This window comes from Capricornis sumatraensis, chromosome 5, assembly GCF_032405125.1.
Source record: "Capricornis sumatraensis isolate serow.1 chromosome 5, serow.2, whole genome shotgun sequence".
Classification (NCBI taxonomy): domain Eukaryota; kingdom Metazoa; phylum Chordata; class Mammalia; order Artiodactyla; family Bovidae; genus Capricornis; species Capricornis sumatraensis.
Window position 1 is genome coordinate 56,504,695 of NC_091073.1, and position 23,991 is coordinate 56,528,685.

Genomic DNA, 23,991 nt, shown 5'->3' on the forward strand with positions numbered 1-23,991 from the left:
TTTCTCATTTGTGCCTACTAAGAAATGCACAATGATTAGTGACTTATGTTAGAAATTAATATCAGCTTTGTATGTAGAGTGATTATTTTAAAAGTCTACAATCCAAGATATAAAAAATGTGATACTGGAAGTCCACTACTATATAACAGAGAGGATTGAATCAGGAGAAAAATAAGAAGGTATAGGCTAGTTTTTGTCATTAAAAAAAAAACAAACAAAACATAGCTTTATCAAGCTGTGGAAAAAAATGTGTATGTTTAGAAATTTTATTTACTTTTTATTATTTAATATTAACTATTATTAAACAGTATAATATAAATAGTAGAACAAAGTTGGATTAGTTGATCTTTCAGTCATTATATATAAGGTTTTTTATTTATTCATTTGGCTGTTCCAGTCTTAGTTCTGGCATGCAACATCTTTAGTTGTGGCATTCAAACTCTGTAGCACATGGGATCTAGTTCCCTGATCGGGGATTGAACCTAGGTCTTCTGCATTGGGAATGTGAAGTCTTAGCCACTGGAACACCAGGGAAGTCCAATAGGTTTTTAAATAAAGCAATATAAAAGAAGATTTCTGGTCTTCAATCCCTTACATACATAGAGCAATCTAGAGTTGCAATTATCTCATTTTATCCTGTAAAGATACTTTCCTGAGGTAGGGATTATTGTCATCACTGCTTTACACATTAAGAACTAAGGTTCAAGAAGAGACTTGGTCTTGAAGCAAATCAATTCCATCTGATACAAAATTAGGCTTCCCCGGTGGCCCTGTGGTAAAGAATCCACCTGCGCTGCAGGGGCTGCAGGAGATACGGGTTTGATCCCTGGGTCAGGAAGATCCCCTGGAGAAGGAAATGGCAACCCATTCCAGTATTCTTGCCTGGAGAATCCCATGGACAGAGGAGCCTGGTGGGCTACAGTCCATAAGGTCGCAAAGAGTCAGACACAACTGAGGTGACTTTGCAGGCATGCACTACTTACCATCTACTAGTGTATGACAAAACGCTAGTTACTGAGAATATAATGATGAGTAAGAGTTGCTTTTTCTCATTGCAATGTTAAAATGAATACATTTTTAAAGTGAAAAAACTATTACTCCCAATGTGTCATATTGGTATGTCTCTTGCCCTTTCCTCTGCAACTCTGGCCACGTATGACATGTTTCTGCCTAACTCAGGCCTGGGAACCCATGTCTGAGCTAGTTAAAGAACAAAACAGATAGGAGTAGAAGCAGGACTTGAAAAAGAATATCATTACACAAGGGATCTTACAAGTTTTCATGTGTCCAGGTGGCCACAATGTTGAGTCTGGGCAAGTCAGCTAAGGCCATGTAGGAGAATGGCAATAGGACTCGGCTATGGTTCAGGGAGGCTGGCAGCAAAAAAATCAGTGAGGTGGTGGTAGAGGGACACTTACACTTTACCGAGAGAATATGAACCTCCTCAGCTTGGGAACTAGGGCAAAAAACCTTGATGGGAAACTTCAAAACTAAGTGCACAGAACATTAACAGGCATTTGGGGAGAGAAGTTCCCAGGTCATCTGAGAAAAACTGGGGAACCAAAATTAAACTGGCTTCTTCACTGGCTACTTGGGTCAGTAGGATACCACAGGTGCTGTCTATAAGCCCTGGAATATGGCTTCCCCTGCCCCAGAATGCGTATTACAGTGTATAGCACAAAGAAAAACAGTTGACCCCCTGAATAACATGGGGGTTAGGGGTGCTGATCCCTGTGTATTTGAAAATCCATATATAATTTCACAGTCAGCCCTCTGTATCTGAGGTTCTGAAACCATGGATTCTCTCAATGCTGGATCACATAGGACTGTAGTATGTATTTATTGAAAAAAAAAAACCTGCATGTAAGTTGGACCTGTACAGTTCAACCTATATTGTTCAAGGGTTAAGTGTCAACTTATGAGTCCCATCAATAAGAACAGGTCTTGACACTGGGCCAAATGACTTCTAAGAAAAGAGCCCTTCATTTCTACCCTGTTGTAGACAGAACTGGCCTCACAGTGGTTGTGAATGGGTTTAGGCCTGTAATTCCAGGTACATCAGCCAGAAGTGGGAGGAAGACAAATTCTGGTGGCTCTGGGCAGGAAGTAGACTGAGCTAGCTTAGAACGACTCTCCCTTCTAAATCCTTCTAATGCCAAGACACTGACACAGACCTCCATCTGAGCGCACTCTATCTGAGCTTTGTTCTTAGGCTTCTTCCTAGTATCATAGCCCAAGTTCTGTTCCTTGACTTAGTTCATTTTCCTGCTCCTTTTCATGTTTTAACCAACTTCTCCAAACTGAATTTCTGAAGCATCTCTATTACCATGTATATCAATATGCTCTAGAATATGATAAAGCCCCAGGGCAGTGTCAGGCAGTTCTAGTCCAGCATTAAATACTGTGCTTCTCTAGTTTCCACAAAATATGAATAAAAAGTCATATAATAGGGTAATTAGGAAATATAGGGTTTCTTTTCATCAGAATTGACTTTCAGGTATTTGTAAAGAGTTTAGAGCTAGTTTACTTAAAGAATTGCATGGACATCTACATACCACATGATAGAAAATTTCCCTATTATGAAAGATATTTTGGTATACATTAAATGAAAGTTAATATGCAAAGCTTTGTAATGTAGTAGCTGCTGCTGCTAAGTCACTTCAGTCGTGTCTGACTCTGTGCGACCCCACAGCAGCCCACCAGGCTCCCCCGTCCCTGGGATTCTCCAGGCGATAACACTGGAGCGGGTTGCCATTTCCTTCTCCAATGCATAAAAGTGAACCGTGAAAGGGAAGTCGCTCAGTCGTGTCTGACTCTTAGTGACCCTATGGACTGCAGCCTACCAGGCTCCTCTGTTCATGGGATTTTCCAGGCAAGAGTACTGGAGTGGGGTGCCATAGAAAGAAGACCAAATATGGAATCAAGAAACTTGATTGTGAGCCCAAGTTATACTGTTTGCTCCCTATGTGACCCATGACAAATTATCCAATCTTTCTAAACCTCTGTTTACTTATCTATAAAGGAGGACACTCCTGAAGTGACTTAGCAGCAGCAGCAGCAAAGGGGGATAATCATCACTGACCTCCCAACCTTATATGTCCACATGAATCTCAAATGAAACAGTATTTGTCAAAGTACTGTGTTAACTAAAATTTCACAAAAATGTGAGCTGTTGCTGACATGAACACTGTGCCTTCATGTGTACTCCCAAAGAGATGTTTACTTCTGATGACCACTGTCCACACTGGTGCCTAAGCCTTAGATACAAACTACCACCCACATTATGGGGTTTCTGATTCATGCTGAGGAAGACTGATATTTAGTCTCTATTACGTTCTCTTGACCCAAACCTGACTGACCCTCTTGGCCATGGTGTAATCACTGAGCCAACTACTGACTAAGGCAATTCTCACAACTAGGGCTGGAAACTATCACAATCTCTTTTTAGCCAAATAATTCTTATATGCATGGCTGCTTAAGCAACACAAAACTCTTCCTGGCAAAAAGAAGCAAATCTCACTCTAAACACAATTCTCTCCATAGTGCTTTCACTGATGGAACACAAATTCATGTTTTCAATGGTAATTGAACATGCACAACATGAAATAAAATAGCACCCTTTCTTTTGCTAAAAACAGTTTACTGTTTGTCCAGAAGAGGCCTTTTCTCTTCACTTGCTTTATGCTCCTTATTTCAGAGATGCAGAGGTTTTAATATGGTCAACTTTAGAAACTGATAAAGGGTTAAACTGCTGTGACACAAAGATTCTCGCATAGCTTAGATCTTCTCTACATATACATAATATGGAATATGGGAGATGACTAAATCATGACACTCCCAAAATAGTCCCCCTAAACTGTTCCTATTTTCCCCAGATTGCCACTCTGTGACATGACAGGTGCTAGACCTTTGTTAGAGAAGAGAGTCATTCTGTATATAGACAAGAAAAGAAAGTCTCTTGTGTCTATTTCCAGAGACCTCTTGGGCCAGGTTGAGAATAGCATTAAAGGCTGAGGATGATGTCAAATTATATTTTTCCTGGTCCAACAATTTTGTAGGACATTGAATAATGGGTATGTAATTTATAGAAAAAGTTTTCTCCTCCTTGTAAGACTATTAGAAATGGTAGATAAAGAATCATTATTCTCTAATCCTTCCATGATAGATAAAGGAACAGAAAAATAGAATTTATCTGGGTGTAGAAGTATTTGCAAATAAACCTTTGTTTTCATCAAGAAAAACCAAATGGAATCTTTGAAATGGCAAACACAGTAATTGTTGAAAGCAAAAGGTCACACTAGATTAATTTTATTGAAAAAAAAAGTGATAAAAGCTCTTTCTCCCTTTCTAAAACTAATTAAAGAAGCAGATGAAAGAACTTTGCTGTGGTAAACATGCTGTTCACTGAAGCAGGCTTCCATTTAATTTCATGCTGGGCTTGCTTAATTATTGTGCAAAACACAATTGGGAGGTTAGTAAACTTGTATGAGTGTGAATGTGTACATGGGTTTGGCTGTAGACAAAGTCTTGTTGAAAAAGCAGAATAATTTTAGTAAAAACATACTCTTACTTACATGGAGATGATCTATGGGAATTTATATTACATCTAAACAAGGACTACCCTATTACTTTGTGTTTGCTCATATTTGCATTCAGGCTATCTCTTGGGGAAAAATACCGCATGTCTAAAAACATCGTGTTGAAATATAAATATTTTGCTGTTTCTAGAGACTGAGACTATAGATAATTAAAGTTTTGATCATATTGCCTCTTTTATTACTATTTGAGGTAAAAATGACTGAAGCAACATAAAAGAGTTGTATTCTAGTCTTTGTTCTGCCTCAATCTGATCACTTGTCAAACCATGTAACCTCTCTGGGGTTTTGGTATTCTTTATTTGCAACAGGCTGGTTTAGAAAAGGTGATTTGTTATTGTCCAATTAAATTATATTTAGAGGCTAATATATTCCTGAGGTAGAGGAAATTCAGCTCCATTTGTAAATCAGCTTAGAGATGACCACACCCAGATACAAAATTCCAAGTATCAGAAGGAAGTACAGAATTACAGTTGATGTCTTTACTTTTATGACTTTTACCTTTTATCTTGTAATGAGCACATTTAGGTGTCCAGGGAAATATGTAAGTAACATCGGCAGAAGAATAAATCAAAGGCAACTTACTTAAAGGATTTGTGCCCTACATTTACTACTCTTTATTATATACATTAAGAAAGAATTTTTAAATGCTTCATTAAAAAGCAGTCCATGATTATGCATACCTTTTAGTCCTATGTCAAAAGATTTGCTTTTCAGAACTTAGATATTTGCTAATGTAATATAAGATAATGACCAAGCACAACAATTTTATTCACATAGCTATGAAGTCAATTAAGTGCAAGCTGATGATTTAAGAGAGCATTTTAAGCATTTCTTACCTTAATTTCCAGTACATTTTCATTGCCTATTGAGATCATCACTGGCTTTTCAAAAGGCTTAAACACAGGATTATGTACATAAATGAGATCAAAGTATTTGGAATGGATCCCATCTAACATGAAAAAGGCTTTGGTTTTCAGGGGGAGTTGTAGGTTCAGCTGTTGTAGTGAAGGAGTTGTACAGCAGATTATCTCTGAATTAGAGCGATGTTGACATGCCTACAGTGAGACATCAATTATTCACCGTAAACAGAACACAGCTTGACATCATCAATAGCAACTTTCACATTTCACTGTTTCAGACAATCAATTGAAAATATACATTATAGGAAAAAAAATCTCCATTTAACTCACTGATGTTGAAGAACACATTTCTGGAAGCTTGACGGATGAAAGATTATCTAAACAATCCGGCCTTAAAGGAGCTACAAAGCTTCACTTGCTGGGAAGATGTAAGCTATTCTGTAAGCTATTCTATCTGAAGCTGTCTCTTTCCTCTGTCACTTTATCTTACTTAAGAAGATAGGACAGTTACCAGGAGGGTGGCTGCTTATGAAACAGCTATTGCAGAGTGGGAAGCTGAACTTTGTGCAATTTAAGTCCTGTTTGCATCTTAGCTTTAAATCAAGCTTTAAGAATTAGGGCAAAGCCCTCACTTAGAAACTCACCTCATTTAGAAATTAACATTAAAATGTTATTCACAGTGTGGAATACTACAAGGCAAAGTGCTTTGTCAACTGCCAAGCACCATATGGTTCACACTATAATTAATTATGTAGTAAGATCATCTTATTAGTGTGTTTTAAGCTATCAATTACTGAGTGCCAGGTTCTGTGCAAAATATTTCACAAGGCTGGTGTCATTTAATTCTCACAATAGTCCTATGAGGTAGGTGCTAGAGCTTTTTGAGCTGATATCATCAGACCAGGTCACAAAGCTCTGAGTAGCAAAGTAAAGAACATAAATCCTAGACCACTGGCTCTAAAATTCACATGACTCCCATGCTGTGTGGTTTCTCGTTCACTCTGTATTCTACATTGGTCAAACTTTTCCTATCCTCTCTATTTTACAAAGGTTCCTCTATCATTATTTCATGTCCTTTCATCTTTCATTAAAAATTTTCGCCTTTATAATTCTGATTTATAGAAGTTTGGAAAATGTGGTTTCCTCTTGATTGTGCTTAGATGAAACCAGCAACACAAAGTGGTGCATTTAAGGTTAAATGGTTGCATTTTTCCCCCCAAGGAAAAGACACACAAGCAACAACATCCCTTAGATTTCCTTTTCTTTGACAAGTAGAGTTGGAGATAAAACAATTACTTATGTCCACAATAGAATAATACTCAGGATATACAGAAAAAGCACAAACAAAATTGGATATTTGATATTTTCTTTTAAAAATGATTTAAAAATTGTTCTGTATTGAAAAATGTGGGCTATATGCAGATAAAGAAAAATTATATACAGACATAATAGGTATAAAATATTACTTAGTTTTGTATCAAATCCATATGACAATGCTAAAAGCTATCCTATGATCTTGAAAAAAGGAAATGAACAACTTTACTGCTATTACAATAATTTTCTATGTAACAAGAAATTTGAAAATTAACAAACTTCTGGGTTCTGGGGCATAATGTATGTTAACAAATTAATATGCATTTTGTTAAGAAGATGATAAATATTTTTATTTTAAAAGATTTGAATTTGTTAGACTGGAAATTTACTCTGGCTGGATCAGTAAATCTAAATCAGACCTGAACAAGAGTTTTCATCTGTTAGATAATAAATGGCTTCAATTCATCATGGTCAGCTTCAGATTCCACAAGAAGCAGGGAATATGGAAAGAACACGGGTCTCTTTATGAGATTTTTTGCAAACAATAGTCAAATAGACCCACTGAATTTTTCATTCCTGTCCAAATTGAATCCATTGTTCTATTTAATATCTTTGTGGCTAAAATAACAAAGTTTATATTTCCAGATATGCAAACAGACAAGATTCTAATCTTCTACTGTTGTTCCAATCTTCTTTGTCACACCTAGGAGGTTTTTAAAAACTACATATTACAAATGAATGAATGATGTCACGTGTCATCATAATGTTGGTGAGGCAGAGGGAAGAAATCTGTCATGATTTTAATAATGTAACCTCAGTGTGAATTAGATAAACTAATAATTTCTCAGACTTCTACTTTAAAAAGTTGCATGCCAACACCAAAGGGGGTTATTGTTATTTTTATTGGTTAATGAAAAATTGCTATGCCTGGTTGTGGAGAACTGATGTCCTTTAAATTAATAGTGGTGGTATTCTAACTTTGTTTGTGGCCATGTGCAGGGATTGGTTTCAAAGCTCTCTACTTCATAGGGGGACTCCCTAGAGTATAATCTCTCAGGAATATTATAAAAATCTAATAATACTCTTTAGAGGTGATGCAATGTGGCTGATTGAGAAGGTCAAGAAAAATCTTATTTGAGATGACCTTATTGTTTGGTGATTTGGCTTGACATTTTTAGCCCGAAATTGGTTTTTGTAATTAAAGCACACTGTGGCCTTAGCCTTCAAGAAATATTGGATGAGAATCTAAAAAGAAGTGCTGTAATTCAATCTATTACCTCCCCAATCAAGACCCTGCCTGAGAGGGGGCACTTAGAACTTTCATTCTAAGTTGTGTGTAGTCTGACTAGATTATGGATATTTTATATCAGAGAAAAACAACAAAACATATAATCTTCATAAATAACTCCAAACTTCCTGAAGTCTGAAGTAAAACTGCCACTTCAATGTGACCCAAAACTGTCAGAGCACAAAATAGGTCAATTTAAGGAGGAATTCAGTTAAATTCTGATGGACCTTGCAAATTAAAGAAAAAAGGTGAAGAAGTGTTACACATCATACCCATTCTAGGACATAAGTATTTTAATGCTCTTTTTCATTATTTGATAACATGCTAACAAAAGGACAAGAGGCATGGTTAAGAAGGGATATGAAAGAAAACACCGTACCACTTAGGAAGACATGGATGCTTTGGCAAGAGTAAAGGCTTTACCCAGGGGTTTTATTAGACCAAAAAGGTTGATGTTCTAGGGGGCATTATAAAAAGGAGGATAGGGAAACGCTATGGTTTGAATGTTTGCATCCTCCTCAAATTCATATTTGGAACCCTAATCCCTCACATGATGGGATTTGGAGATGGGGCCTTTGGGAGGTAAGTAGGTCATGAGAGTGAAGTTCTCATGATGGAATTAGTGCCCTCATAAGAGGAGACACAAGAGAGCTTGCTTCCTCTTTCTTTCCCTTCCATGTGAGGATACAATGAGAACATAATCAGCTGCAAACCAGGAAGCAGGCCCTCCCCAGAAAGCCAGATCTGCTGGCACCCTGGTCTTGGACTTCGCAACCTTGAGAACTATGAGAAAAAATAAATGTTTGCTATGTAAGCCACTCAGTCTATGGTATTTTTGTTTAGAACCCTGAACAGACTAAGACAGGGATGATGTAGTTTGCATTTGTACTGACTTTTTAAAAAACACTGCCTCAAGTTGATAATCATTATTTGTGTCTAAACATTATGTGTGAGTGTGTTTTATGTTAGCCTGAGACTAGATATTTTTAGTCATTGAATTAAAAAAATCCTATTGACTACACTGCAGGTAAGATAACTAGCAGACATTAAAGGCAAAACTGAAATGTCTCTGGTACCCTGAAAGCAGGCAGCAGAGGCAGAGATGCAGAGTTCTAAGCACAACTATCACGTAGAGGACTTACCACTGTAAAGTTCTTTCCGGCTTCATGCACATTTATTACCATCCTTATGATACTAACTGAATTCAGGTTTTTTCCAACACCTGTTATTGTACTCCCACCACTGGCAAAATAAAATAGAAAAATAGCAATGAGAGCTTCTTTCTCTATCAAGTATTTTAAGAGAGAAATGAAATTAAATCACATGTAGTAACTACAAGTTACAGCCACAACTGAAGTCAAATGAAAGTTCAGTGGTAAATTTTCTTTGGAAATAACTTATTTCACCCAAAAATATTTTAAAAATTCATTATTTCACAAGCTGAAGGAATGAATTTCTCTTTTTATTCACCAAACACACAAAAGAAATATTTTTTCCTGCCTGAAAAAAATACAAAGAAAAATGAATTTAACTACTGTCGCTAGACTGATTGAAACAACAGAAATAAGGCAGACTGAAACGGGTCCAATGAGATAATGATTTAGAGGGAGTCTGGTATTGGCTCAGAAAGTAAAGAATCTGCCTGCAATGTGAGAGACCTGGATTTGATCCCTGGGTCAGGAATATCTCATAGAGAAGGGAATGGCAACCCAATCCAGTATTCTTGCTTGGAAAATTCCATGGACAGAGGGACCCTGGCAAACTGTAGTCCACGGGATCACAAACAGTTGGACACGACTGAGTGATTAACACACTGGTATAGGGAAAAGTTGTGTGTAAATTAGGTAAGGAAAAATACACTGCAAAAGTGACAGAAAAAGGTGATTCCACTCTTAGGCACTAAGGTTAGTAAAGAGTTAAAATGTACACACTATAAGTGCTTAAATACTATGATGTTCAGCTTAAATACTATGATGTTCAGTAAATTTAGATTAGGATAAAACAGCATGAACTAGCACTGATAAAGTCAAATTGTACTCAGAACCTGACTGTAGTTTTCACTCCTGAATTGGAAAGGTATTCTTCAAAAGAAATGCAATAGTATCAAATCCAGAGATAAAACTATCTTCCTTTTGACTATTTGGCAGCCAATCATTCTCAAGTTTATTACTTTTTTATACCCATCAGAAACTTTTACTTACCTAATAAAAGATTTGGTGGGATGTATTTCATAGACAATGGGGTCTTCCCGGTAAATGAAGCTGTTCACCTCTCGGTTGGCTAAGTCAATTTTCAATTTAACAGAAAACTCAGTTGGAGCACTTTGGGCTGGGGTATAACATTCGAGAATACTATATGAAACACTGAACAAAAAATTAAGAAAATGGATCTTTGTTATTAAAGACACACATATATTAGAATTATATCCATAAGTCAAAAAGGGTATCAGTCTATAGCACCTAAATGGGAATTTCTAGGGGAAAAAAAGCTCTTTTTAATGTAGGGTGTTTGTATTTGACTAGATCCCAGACTTAGCTCTGTTGTAGGCAAGCTACCTGACTTAAAAATATTTGGGATTTTAAGCAATTTTTAAAGTTTTGGTACTTGATTTAAGCTTTCCCATCTCTTAAGAAGCAGAAACATAACTTTCTAACCTAGTCTCCCTCATGGCTCTCACCACCCCAAAGTGATCTGATCTAATTGTAAATCGTGATGGAAATGTTTATTGTCAATTGACAGAACCTCACAGCTTATAGCATAGGTGGGATACTCAGTATAACAATAAAGAAGGTGGAATTAATAAACCATAAGGGAAGGGTAGAAAAAACAGCAAAAAGGAGTAGAGGGATTCGGGAAGGAAGAAGTCTTTTAAGGTAAGGACAGTAAATAATAAACCTCTTGACTTTTTGCCACAAAAGAACAATATTTTCTTGATTTGTTAGGTACAAATATTAATCCAACTTGACTGATGAAACAAAAGATAAACTACAACACCTTTTTAAAGTACATGTTTTTCCACCAATTGAAATGTGTCTTGAATTTCCACTGTTTAGGTGCTTTCCAGTTAATGTAAGTAAAGTGCCACCAGTTTTTGGACCATAATTTGGAGAAATACTTGTTATTACAGGATCCTGAATGAGAGATAAAAACAAAATAAAATAACCTGTTAATTTTATAACTCTAAGTAGATTAAGTAATAATTAAATATCCTAGTTCATGAGAAAATGAATGCCTAGACTTACCACATAGGAAAACATACTATACTGTACTGACCCACGACTGTTTGAAATAACTATGGACATATTGAAATGTTCATTCGTTGCAGGACCAACTGTGCATTTCAACCTGAAAAAGCAAAGTTTTATATAAGTCCAAAGGCATTTTCTGGCTTGGGTATTTTATATTAAGAGTTATTATCTCCAAATAGTGAGCTGACTACTCTAAATAGCAAGCAGAGTTTCCAAGTAAGCATCAAGACTGAAAATTGTATAGCTCTATTTCTGTACTATTATGCTAAACTTTATATTGACTGTCTTGTATTATTCACACAGACAAAACAGGAAATGTTAAATATCATCGATGTAGAGCTCACCAATCGAAAAGTTCATAATAATCTCAGTCTAATCCTATACAATTGTAGGCATAATGTTTGGCATACTTATAGAAATGTTATTTTGACAGCATATGAAACAATGGGCTGATTACAACTAAGCAGAAATCTCTTCTTCAAAGTATGTCAAAAGATGCATTTTTGTGGTTATACACATTTACTTAATAACAATAATGATAAAATAAAGATAGGCTTTCCACAAAATTATTTTTTAATTAATAATCTTATTATAATCCTAAAAAGTACAATTTGCTTTATTAAGAAACTTTTAAAAATGAGGATGAATTGTGTCTCACTTTTATAGGCTCTAATTTATAAGCAATGAGCAAGAACTTACAAGGGGGATTTCTTGAATGAATTTTTTTGCCATTAAGCTAAACAAGTATGACATTAATTGATGCTTTGGCCTCAGTAAAATAAGATGAGTAGATTTAGATCTTTGCATAACCCTGGAAGGAATTCTACTAGGTATAAAATAACCACTTGAAAGAATAGGTCAAACTATAAAACTTCAAATGTTTGGTTATTGTTACTACATTAACTAAAAATTTCTGGGTTCTCTGTTCATTACGGGCTTCCCTGGTGGCTCAGAGGTTCATTATGGAATTCAGATCTTATAGAAGTTACAAGTAGGATATAGTAGAACAGGCACAGGTCTTGGATTAAGAGAGCTGAGTTTGAAGGCCTGTTCAGCTCTTACTCTCTGAATTACCTCTACTAATCTATCTTTCTGAACTTCAGTTACCACTTTGTAAAACAGGGATAACATTGCTATTTCCTGAGATTTGGGAATGACTACATGAGATATACTCTTTCCTGGCAAACCAATCCGGTATTCCTGCTTGCAGAATTCCATGGACAGACCATGGGGTCGAAAAGAGTCAGATACGACTGAGTGACTAACATTTTAATTTTTCATTGCAGTGTCAATAAAGATCAGCTAAATGTAAACTCATCAAAAACAATGAGTCTCAAAAGTATGATACAGCTGCTTTACTACATTTCTGAGATTCAGAAAGTGAATTTAGAAAAGAGGGTCCCTATTGAGCTCTTCTCTGATTTTTATAGAAAAAACTGTTGGAAAGAGTCTCTCTATTGAAGACTTTAGATGAACCGACCCCAACCAGTGCTACTCTTTCAAATCTACCCAGACAATTTCTCAAGAGTTGTTACAAAAATGGTTGAAAAATTCCCAGATGTTAGATTTTTCTTTTCTTCATGTGAGTAATGTCACTTTCTCCCTCCTTAATCCTGGTGAGGAAATAGTTTTAAAAACAAAATAAATCCACAAGGGGAGTGGTGGACCAAGACATTTTTAAATTCAAGAGATGGACTTTTGGGGCAAGTTTTACAAGTATTCATTCAAAACTAAAATCTGTTTTCCAATCACACCCTGGCCAAGTGTTTTTAGGTCCTTACATGTTTGTTGTGCTCTCACTTAAGGTTAAGGTGCAGCTCTCATTTCCAAGGAGAACTCTGGTTTTCTTCAAGTCAAATTTATTATTCCTCTTGAATCCAAAGTCCCAGCCACAAACAGTCAGTGTTGTCCCTCCTTCAAGGGGCGCACTAGTTGGAAAAACCTATAAGGACAATATAGAACTTAAAAAAAGCGAGTACATTATTATCTTTCACATGTGTGGAAAACAGACAAAAATATGTATCCTCAAAGAATCTGAAATCCTTCCCTTCTCCCATTATCTAAAAAAGTTGAATTTTCACTGAAGGAAAAAGGGACACAAATCTCAGAGAATCTGGAACAAACATGAAAACTATCTGTCAGGTTGATGAAACAAGCTGTTTTCAGAAGATTCAGAGATGGGAGAGAGGGCAGATTCAGCCTAGGTGGGGATGAAAGGCCTTTTTGGGATGAAGTAGACACACTTTGGGCCCAAATTTTACATTTTATATAACCCATACTTTTAATATGCTTATATAATCTGGGCCTTTAGGTTGAACTCTGATCAAAACTCCTTCCTGGGTCCTAGAAGCTGAGCACCGATATATGCCTTGTTCTGAGCACCAGCTGGGTATGTGCTACATGCATATTGTTGCTATGGTATTCCCCACCCAGAGGAGAAAGTCACACAGTTAAAATACTTCTTTCTGTACCCAGTGTTTTCACAGTTGCATTTAACAGCTATCAGAATATCAGTCACATATATGGTATTTAATACATATATGCCATTCATTCATTCACTGCTGCTGCTGCTGCTTAGCCACTTTAGTTGTGTCTGACTCTGTGCGACCCTATGGATTGCAGCCTGCATGGCTCCTCTGTCCATGGGGATTCTCCAGGCAAGAGTACTGGAATGGGTTGCCATGCCCTCCTCCAGGGGATCTTCCCAACCCAGGGATTGAACCTGGGTATCCTGCATTGCAGGCCAGATTCTTTACCACTGAGCTACCAGGGACACCCCTATTCATTCACTATTTATTTATAAATCATCTGCTATGTGCCAGGCATCAATAAATGAATAACTGAACTTATTTTACTTAATACTTAATTACTTATTCTTAATTCACATTTATTACTAACTACCATTTTTTTCCTTTAAATATAGTCACTATTTGATATATACCAGCTGGTTAGTTAACAAGCTAAAAATGATGTAACATTTAATATAGTCAACATATTCTGTTAGAAATAGATAAAAACAGAATTGGAGAGGGCCTCAAGTATGATCTGTATTATAGCAATGTTTCTAATTATTTCTTTTGGCATCACTGTATATTTCATTTCTAGGATTGACTTATTTACTTCAGGCTCAGTATTAAATAATAGGTTCCTTTTATTATTGCAGGCTTACCTTTGGTGTATTAAAAGTAAAACAAATTCATTAATAAAAATTTGGCAACTGTGATATAAGATAGCATTAGGCTCTTATGAAGTCTACAAGACAACTATTTTTAGGCTAAAACTATTAAAACAAATTTCCATGTTAAAAATAAGCTTCTCCTCAGCAGCTTTGTGACAATTGAGAAAGGAAATGCTCTTTTGGGGGGACATATTGTAAATTGTGCTGTAAAGTACAATGGTGGGAAAACATAGCACTGCTATACAGGCAACTCAAAAATCAGTAAGGGTATTTGCTAAAGACTAGTTAGTGAAAGTGTAAAAGTGATTCTTCTATACTTTAGAAGAGCTTTTAGCAAAATTAAAATCTGCAAATGTTACCATCCCTCCCAAGTAAATAATCGCAAACCAACGTCATACCCTTGTTGTCAAACCCCTGTAAAAGTCTTAGCCTAATGCCTTTTATATAGCTACTTTACCCATGAAATCCATTATACAGTTGTGCCTTTCATGAAAATTTACCTCGTCCATGTCTAGCCAATGAGAGTTGCTAGAAAAAATATCTGTTTATTATTATGTTAGAAATTCAGTAGGAGAGAAAAAGACATCTAACCCTCCAGGGCTCTCTTCAGCCTGAGGCTGTCACACAGCTGTTATTTCCTCTTTTAATGAGGAGTCTTCCCCACTGAAAACAGCTGCCTAAGGCTGATGTTGGCCCGATCCCACTGCCTAGATCTCCCCTTTCTATGTAAAAACTGAAGTCTGTCACTCTACTTCATCATCACTTTCTGTATAAGACAAAGGGATTGTGTGATGATTTCAGAAAAGACACTGAGAACTGTTCAATTGGTGTGCTGGCAACAGACATGCGTGCTATTAATATAAAACCTCTGTGAGATCATCAGGATTTGAAAGGCCAGCTTTTCTTAGCTTTGCTCTCCTGGCTGAAAATTAGAGGCAGGCAACTGAGCTATTCTGCCTTAGCTTATGGGGTAACATTCACTCTTCCGGGGGAAAAGGAAAGACAAAATCTTGGACTACACACCCTGGGACAGAACCAACAATGGGCTGGCAAACTGTGTTATCCTGAGGGTAGAGAAACTCTGTGAGAAGGAAATGAGTGTACGGCATAAAGCCACAGAGGCTGGATCTGGATAGGGTAGAAATAGCCACAAAAATAGCTATTGTCCTTAAACAGGTGAATATGATTTAAATGGTCATGTTTTCAAAACCCATCAGGATAATACATGAGAAAATTAAAACAACAACAACCTTGGAAAATTAAAATCTGTCTCTTCAGTAAATGTCACAAATATATCGGTGGCAGTGTACTACAGAAAAGAGATAAAATATCTCATGTCCCTCATAAGGTATCACTGCTGCTACTTATCTGAGTCTTCTGATCAATTAATAAACTGTTTTACTGTCTCACGGGACTGAACTCTAATCCTACAAGATATGACAATTTTATCCTAATAAATTCAGAATATATTGGAAAGTGCTCTTTCTTTTCTGAAGCATTTTTCATTGCTCTTTAAGTACAAGATCAGATAACATGTTTGAAACAAAATAACGGGCTTGCACTCCTGAAATATTTCATACGTGGAACTGCAGAGAATCTCAGCCACTGAACATCATGTACCTTGAAAAGCAAGTTGACTTACATTTATAGGAAAGTGAAACTCTACACATTAGCTGGGTTTTATGCCTGCAGCATTTAAGACAGATAAGAAAAAGATGAATAATCTGTCTTATTCTTTGCAGTAAGAATGCTAAATGTCACGCTCTAGTGCAGCATGAAATCTTCCTAACAACTATGAACCAAAAGGGATTTATGGACTCAGCTGCACTACTTTCTTTCTAACTGTACAGCCCAAGCCTCAGTGAACTGTGCGTGATACAACCCAACCTTTTAAAAATTTCCAGTTAGAGTGCTGGAGTTAGGGAAGGTGGAGGAGGGGAGAGTCAAACATTATGAGAGAGGCTGGTTCCAGAAAATTCTAAAATATTTACTGTTTTTAACCATTTTAATGTAGCTTTCATTAATATTAATAACAAAAGGTGGTAAACTGGTCAAAATTAGATGTTTCATTTGTATAGGTTTTCAGTCTGCTCTTTATTTAAAACAGCAGGTTGGTTGTTTTTGAAATGAAATTGTGATTTAATTGCACATGCATATGTGCACACAAACACACACACACACACACACACACACTCCCCATACCTTTCATGGAATAGCTGCATTCAGATTCCTGGTGTCTCAAACTGCCAAAGCTACGTGTTTTTAAAAGTATAAAACTGCATGTGGTTTTAAAAGTGTATTAAACACACAAACAAAAAATGCATAAACACTACAGATTTAAATTTGTTGTAATATCTTCTCGTTTATTCTCTAGCTGATCAAACTGAGGCTTAATAATTGTGTCACACCTAACAAAAAATGATTTGGTTTAAAACCCAGTCACCCAGTACAAATCTTTGCCCAAACCGTAGCTAAATGAAAACAGCCATGTGCTTGGGGGCAGATCCTGTTCTAACTTGCACACTCTGTTTACTTGGGCTTGAACCAGGCGACCGACCAAGATCTTTAACTTGATTTTTTCACATGCATCATTTATTATTACCAAAGTCCAACTGTTCCACATGCAGGCAGAGAAAACACACACTGAGTCCTTACCAGGTTAGTAGCTTCAAGCAAAATGTATTTGAATCAAGAAATTTTTACAAATTGCCATGGAGATTTTCAGAGTGCCAAATACATGCTTAAGCAAACAAGGCAACAGAAAGAGAGTGTGTCTACAATATCATGGCCAAAGTCGACTGCTAGCAGCTCAGTTCTCTAAGAGCAGGAGGCACTTTTGTCTTGTTTGGAAATGTGTTCCCCCAGTGTCTAGAAGAAGGCCAGCTGTGTGGTAGGCACTCAATAAATGTTTCTGGAATGAATTAAAGAATGAATTGGCTTGCAGAGTATAGAAGTTAGTGAGGTTATCAGCTGTGTCTTTACTTCTCTTCCATGAACTTTGAGAGAAGGCGCACAGCTACCTATGTGTCCACCATCCACTTGCCTCCCAACTTGCCCTGAGAAGTAACCTCTGCTCTCATCAATGATGCGATAGCCACCATCTATGCGTTAGAAGGAACAAAACCCCCTGTTTGCCTGCTCCAGCATGTCTTGGACCTCTAGCTTGCACGGTCCAGGTTAGGGTTCTGTGTAATGATGACTAGATCCCTATGTATGATGAAGTCTTATGTCTGGGCACCTGATAGATAAAGTAGCTGGTGAGCAATTAGAATGGGCAGGTCAGAATGGAACAGGTCCCAGTGTGAGGAAACGTAGAGCAGTGTTGCCCTCTAGCCACTTTACTCTTTTATTCACATATCTGCTGAGGGAGAGCAACTGCTCAAGCAGAGTGTGAAGCAAGCACTTCCAGTGCAGGGTCCAGGGGGAGAGAGGTGGTGCTTGGGCTGATGCTTCACAGAAAATGAATAGTTTGATTTTTGAATTTTTTAATCCATGGGATTTATGCTTTCCAAAACAAAACACATACGACAGTTGACAGAGACTCCTACCTTGTAGATTGTTGGCAGACAGGTCTCTTGAGTCCACCTTCCACTGGGGCATTCCTCCAATCGCACACATTTATCATGGCACCAGCCACACTGCACAAAGGAAGGGGCGGAGAGGCACTGACTGCAGGACTGGAAATGTTCACAGCCCAGGCCATTCAGCGGGATCTTGGTGATCTGTGAAGAGAAGTGATGGAAAGAGCTTCCAGAGGAGGGTTTTGTTTGCTTGTTAAATAAAAACTAAATACATCAAAGATACATATAAATATAATTTTACAGAGTCTAACAGAGATGCCACTTATGTGTGCACATCATGTAATAATGCTAATGTGATTAAATTAAAATTTTTTTTCCTTCCCTCCACTTTTGGCACATATGTGATAAAAGTAACTATTACTGTCCAGTGAACATAAGCATTATCACACAATGTTAGAGGTTCTATTTAGTGGGGAAAGTCTGAGATGATTTTACTTTTCAAAAAATTTTTTATTGGAGTATAGTTGATTTACAGTATTGTATTAGTTTCTGCTATACAACAAAGTGAATCAGTTATAGATACACATATATCCACTCTTTTTAAATTTTTTTCCCATACAGGTCATTACAGATTGTTGAGTAGAATTCCCTGTGTTATACAACAGGTCCTTAGCCTACCAGGCTTCTCCATCCATGGGATTTTCCAGGCAAGAATACTGGAGTGGGTTACCATTTCCTTCTCCAGGGGATCTTCCTGACCCAGGGATCGAACCTGGGTCTCCCGCATTGGAGGCAGGTGCTTTAACCTCTGAGCCACCAGGGAAGCCCATTTTATACATAGTAGTGTATACATGTCAGACCCAATCTCCCAATTTATCCCTCCCCTGCTGAGATGATTTTAAAATAAGAAGAGAGTATAATTTAAGCTGCTGGAAAACACACTTGAACCTCTGGGAAATTCTAAGTAAGGTTACATATCATTCTGGCACCAAAATGCACCTCCTCTCAGGGAAAAGGGATTACTGGCCAGCATAATCTCTTCCAACGTACACTTCAGGAGTTATCTGCCTGCACTAGAGTTCTGCCCTTAGGACTGTAATTCTCATTTTGTGTGTTTGTGTTTCTCACTGAGAAATATAGGACAAAAGGAGAAGTTTACCTCATGAAGATGACCTCCCATAGGTCCAATTTTCCCCAAGGAAAAATTTAACTTGATTTTAGGAAATGTCTGGAATACTCAGGAAAGAGCTTCATAGAAGAGAGGTAAATCCAGATGAAGGGAGAAGTTAAAAAGGACCAGGTGACAATGGCTGTAAATATCCACTCAGGAGGAACCACATTGATGGAACCTTCCTATGGAACAGGGCTTACCTTCTTCCCAGTGACAACCAGTGTATAGCCATTCTGGTTTAGCGGGTGCTCCACAATCACTTCTGGAGACACAGGGTGGGAATCCAGCGGAAAATTCACGTGAGGAGTTAATGATCCTGATCGAGAAACCACAACCTGAGAAACAAACCAGGAAGCACTCTTAGTCCAACAGTCCAACAAGCTCAGTTTAAATATACTATCAGGGGAGAACGTGGATGATAATGGTAATACCAGATTAGATGAGCTCATGGATGTTTGAACGATATGCCCAACAGTTTATTGCACTGTAAATCAATACGTCTTCTAATCTCCTGCCTTGAAGACAATTCATTTGAACCCCCAAGACAGAGTTTTGCCTATGATCTTTTAATGATTTCTAAGAAAGGAGATCTTCCAGCCAATTAGTCAGCACATGCAGACACATGCTCACAATTGTACTGGGAACTGGAGGAGCCAAAACTCAACCCAGAAGACCTCACTTATGCTACAAGGATTCTGGATTATTTTTAAATCTATCCTCCTGACCCTCCCACCGGGCAGCTTCCCTTGACGTACAGGAAAGTGTAGTGAACAGGGAGTCTGGAGACCTGGAACTGGTTCCAGCTTTGCTACCCTTTAGCCATATTTATAGATCTTTTGAGGTCGAAATAGGCCCTCAGCTAACTTTGAAATGATGTGCTGTCATTTCTTATAAACCATTGTCCCATTATACATTATTACTTTGATTATAAATAAGGTTCTGCTTCTTGGCCTGGTTTTATAATAAGGCCTGATGGTTTTAACAATGTCTTGGAAAGGAGATTTGATGAGTGGTGTCATTCTTGCTGTCAGGTATTTCTAATTTGGGATGGTTCTCAGCTATAAAATTTCCATCAGTCTAGTCGCTAGAAACCAGTAATAATGAAGTCCAGGTATAAGATCAGAAGAAGGTGAACACTCAGACTACAGGAGAGCTTAGACGCACTCTCATTCTTAAATAGGCCATAACATTCGATCTACAGGAAGGTGCACAATGCTGAGCATAGCTCTGGGCTTGAAACTAACTTTATGAAATTGCTTGACACCCAAATACCCTTTTACATTTCACTGAAAGGGCATTTGTTTGCCATGTTTGAATCATGGGATAAATGTGGGCATCTGTGAGATTGAGATTAAATAATAAACCACTTCTACCTCAGCTTTCTTATCCATAAAATGGGAATGAACTGCTTAGTACTCTAACAAACACACAACATAAAAATGTTCTGGGGAACCAGTAGTATATTTTTCTTCAGCACAATAAAGGAGCTATTTACTCTGAAACAATTTGGGAAGATTCCCCAAATCCCTAATTTGCTCCCATAGAATGGATTGTTGATAGAGAAATGAACCAAGTTCACACAGGGCTGTAAAAGTTAAACATCATGACTTTTTTTTTTTTTTCAAACATTTGCTCTACACCAAACACTCAACACGTTCAAAACAACTCCATTAAGCAGGGTGGCTACATTTGCACAGAAATTAAGTGATAGATAGACCAAAGGTCATTTGGTTGGAATGGGAAAGAATGAAAACTACTGTTATTTCTAGATGTAGGGCCAAATAGTTATTTGTGACTTTTGTAGGGAATGCAAAAAAAAATCAGTTACCAGTGCTACCTCCCGCTGGTGCTGGTTTCAAACAGAATATCAGAACACCAGACATCTAAAGCTTCTACACTAAATTATTTCAGTTAACCAATTTTTTCTATCTTGACTTACTTCTGGTGCTCATCACCTCTTGTTTTTCCTACCCCTCATGCTCCCCTGCTCCCTATTTTAAAAAATATTTCTCTGATTGTTGTCAACCACTTCACACTGCAAAGGGAAAAAAAATTCCTTTTCTCACAAGTAAAAACCAAAACAACGTATCAGCCTTTTTTAATAACCTGATTCTGTTCTCTGCCTCATTCTGTGCTTTCTACTTCACTGGAGATTATTCATCCTTCTGAACCTTCCTATAGATATTTGAATTTTGCGTCTGTTTCTCTTATGCCTTACATTCTATTCAGACCTCCTACATAACAATGAGCTCCTACTTTTTTTCCCCTATCTTTCTGATCTCTTTAATATCATTCACCATATCTATAATAAGCAATCTTTTTTTAATATAATAAGTCATCATCTTTGACTTTGGGTTTCCCTGGTGGCTCAGACGGTAAAGAATCCACTTGTAGTACAGGAGATCTGGGTTTGATTCCTGGGTTGGGAAGATCTCCTGGAGAAAGGAATGGTTTTCCACTCCAGTATTCTTGCCTAGAAAAATCCACGAACAGAGGAGCCTGGCAGGCTACAGGCCACGGAGTCCCAAAGAGTCAGAAACGACTCAGCGACTAACACTTACCCTTGACTTTATCAAATATCTGAAGTCCATTCAAATACCCATTTCCCAGAAAGAATTAATATTTCTCTTTTCACAAAGATGCTCTTTGCACCTCTGGAACTTGGATATATTGATTTGGTTCATTACCTGTTAAGACTCTTTATCTGGAGAACACCATATATGATGGTAACTGAGCCAGGCATTGTGTTAAGTGCTTTAAATAGGTATTTTGTTTAGTCTTCACAATAAGCTACAGGGTAGGTACTATTATTTTCCATAAAGAAAATATGATAGAGAATTTTAGCTAGAAAAAGTCAGGTTTCCAAGGAACTTTCTCTCATGTCAGAAACTGTTTGCTTGACCTCTTCTTAAACACTCAAATATACTCTTGGAGCACCAGAGTAAACACCAATAAAAAACTTCAACTCTGAGTTCCCAAGAGCCACTTGTGAGTCAAAGCATTAAAACAAATTTCACAATATGTTTGCCTTGCCAGATACTCCTTGTTTCAGTCATCTTGGCCGTACAAGTTAAGTGTGCCTAAAGAGAAAGACTCCACATCTAAATAGTTTCTGATAGCACAGAGGAAATGTTATTAGTACAGGCGACAAGTTCAACTTTTGATCATGAACTAGGATGAGTGTGGCGTGGTATAAAAAATGAGATGAAACAGAGAAGACAGGAAGGTTGGGGAAAAGTGAGATGACTGCCTGGAGTTTCGAGCAGAGGTCACATCAGAGATGCAAATACCTTTTCAGCTGATCATTAGCCCTTTCTCTGGAAGGATACCTATTGCTATAAAATGCCAAGAATGTGTTTCTATCATTAACTCCTCACTTTCTCTTCTTGCCAAAATTCTAAGTAATTGGGTAACCACTTTAACTCTCAAAATACTCCTGAAGCAATGTTTGCAAGAAATAAGGAGTTCCTTTTGGTTGTCATGGAGATATTTTTAAGGACAGAACAAAATCCACCATTTAAATTTAATTCTTATGAAAAATCACCTGGCAGTCTTAGAACAATTAGTAAGAAATAGAGACTAGCAATTATATTTTGAGTTTCTACTGTGTTGACAATTAATGCCCTATAAATGCAATCCCACAGAGTTCTCTTGCCCTCTTTCCACCATGTGAGTACACAGCAAAAAGATGGCAATCTGTGGACCAGGAAGCAGACTCTCACTAGACATCACATCTGCTGGCATCTTGATCCTGGAATTACCAGCCTACAGAATTCTGAGAAATAAATGTTTGTTTTTTAGAGCCACCTAGTATGCTAATTTGTTACAGCAGCCCAAACTGACTAAAACACCAGCAATAGGTTTATATCTTAAGTATGTGAAAGAAATTGATATTTGTCTAGAAAGGAATCAGATACGAAGAGCTTTGTTTCAACCAAGGTAAACACTGAGCATTCTAGAACTAAAAAAATGAAACATATGAAGTGGAGATCGCTGATTGGTGCTGACAACTTAAAACTAGAAGTAGTAAGACAAAGTACCAGGCGGTAAAAGTTGAATTAAATGAAACTTTGCTTTGTTCTGTCACTCTTTCTGGTAAATGGGCACAAGTGTTTCTATACCAACCTAATACTACAAAGGCCAGGATATGTACAAATAGCAATTTTATGATTATAGTATCAATGTATGTGTCTCAACTTTTTGAAATGAGTCAAAGTGAGTAGAAATGAGTCAATACCAAATTGAGACCTCTGTAAAAAAAATTCAAGCATCTAAGAAACGTATAAGCTAGTAACTTTGTAACAATTTTAAAAATCCAAAACTTTCAAATCAATATTTTAAATATAATGACTACAGAATTAGTCAATCTATACACAGAGTATATCTGTCTGAATTTCAAAGAGGCTACTGATAAATATATTTCATTTTAAAATGCCTCTCCATTTCTTTCAAGTAAGCACCTGAATAAGAAATTCCAGTTATTCCCTGCTAACAACAACAAAAAAAATCCAAAAGGTAGCATTTTTCAATGTTTCAAATACTTATGACATTTTAAATGTCTATGCTATAAGAATTTATAAGATGTATGTATTTCAAGATCATGCATTAATTCATTTTAGGAGACTATATATGAACTGGGCTTAATTTTTTGGTATGGACATAAGTCTGTAATTATTATTTACAATAGATGTTTTTTTCCTCACAGAAGAAATCTCAGAATCCATGAAACATATTTTCTTCTAAAGAAATATACCAAAGTTACTGTTCTTTATAGACGTAACTAAATTAATGATGTATGCCTTAAAAAAAAGGC

At 37.0% G+C, this 23,991-nt stretch overlaps 1 protein-coding gene and 1 non-coding gene across 3 annotated transcripts in view; both read right to left on the reverse strand.

Annotated features, from left to right (window-relative positions):
• MET (MET proto-oncogene, receptor tyrosine kinase) overlaps positions 1 to 23,991 on the reverse strand; it is an 85,335-nt gene that overhangs the window by 25,968 nt on the left and 35,376 nt on the right. The window contains exons 3-11 of one of the 2 annotated variants that reach the window (XM_068972575.1): positions 19,379 to 19,513; positions 18,035 to 18,208; positions 13,090 to 13,250; positions 11,303 to 11,405; positions 11,055 to 11,191; positions 10,262 to 10,423; positions 9,992 to 9,999; positions 9,203 to 9,345; positions 5,435 to 5,653 (exon numbers count right to left, since the gene is read on the reverse strand). In XM_068972575.1, the coding sequence (XP_068828676.1) occupies positions 5,435 to 5,653; positions 9,203 to 9,345; positions 9,992 to 9,999; positions 10,262 to 10,423; positions 11,055 to 11,191; positions 11,303 to 11,405; positions 13,090 to 13,250; positions 18,035 to 18,208; positions 19,379 to 19,513 (1,242 nt within the window). The remainder of the gene's footprint in view (positions 1 to 5,434; positions 5,654 to 9,202; positions 9,346 to 9,991; positions 10,000 to 10,261; positions 10,424 to 11,054; positions 11,192 to 11,302; positions 11,406 to 13,089; positions 13,251 to 18,034; positions 18,209 to 19,378; positions 19,514 to 23,991) is intronic. The other variant, XM_068972576.1, reaches the window with a different exon arrangement.
• Positions 18,758 to 18,830, reverse strand: TRNAW-CCA (transfer RNA tryptophan (anticodon CCA)). Its single transcript has one exon. It is a non-coding gene; the product is annotated as a tRNA-Trp (tRNA).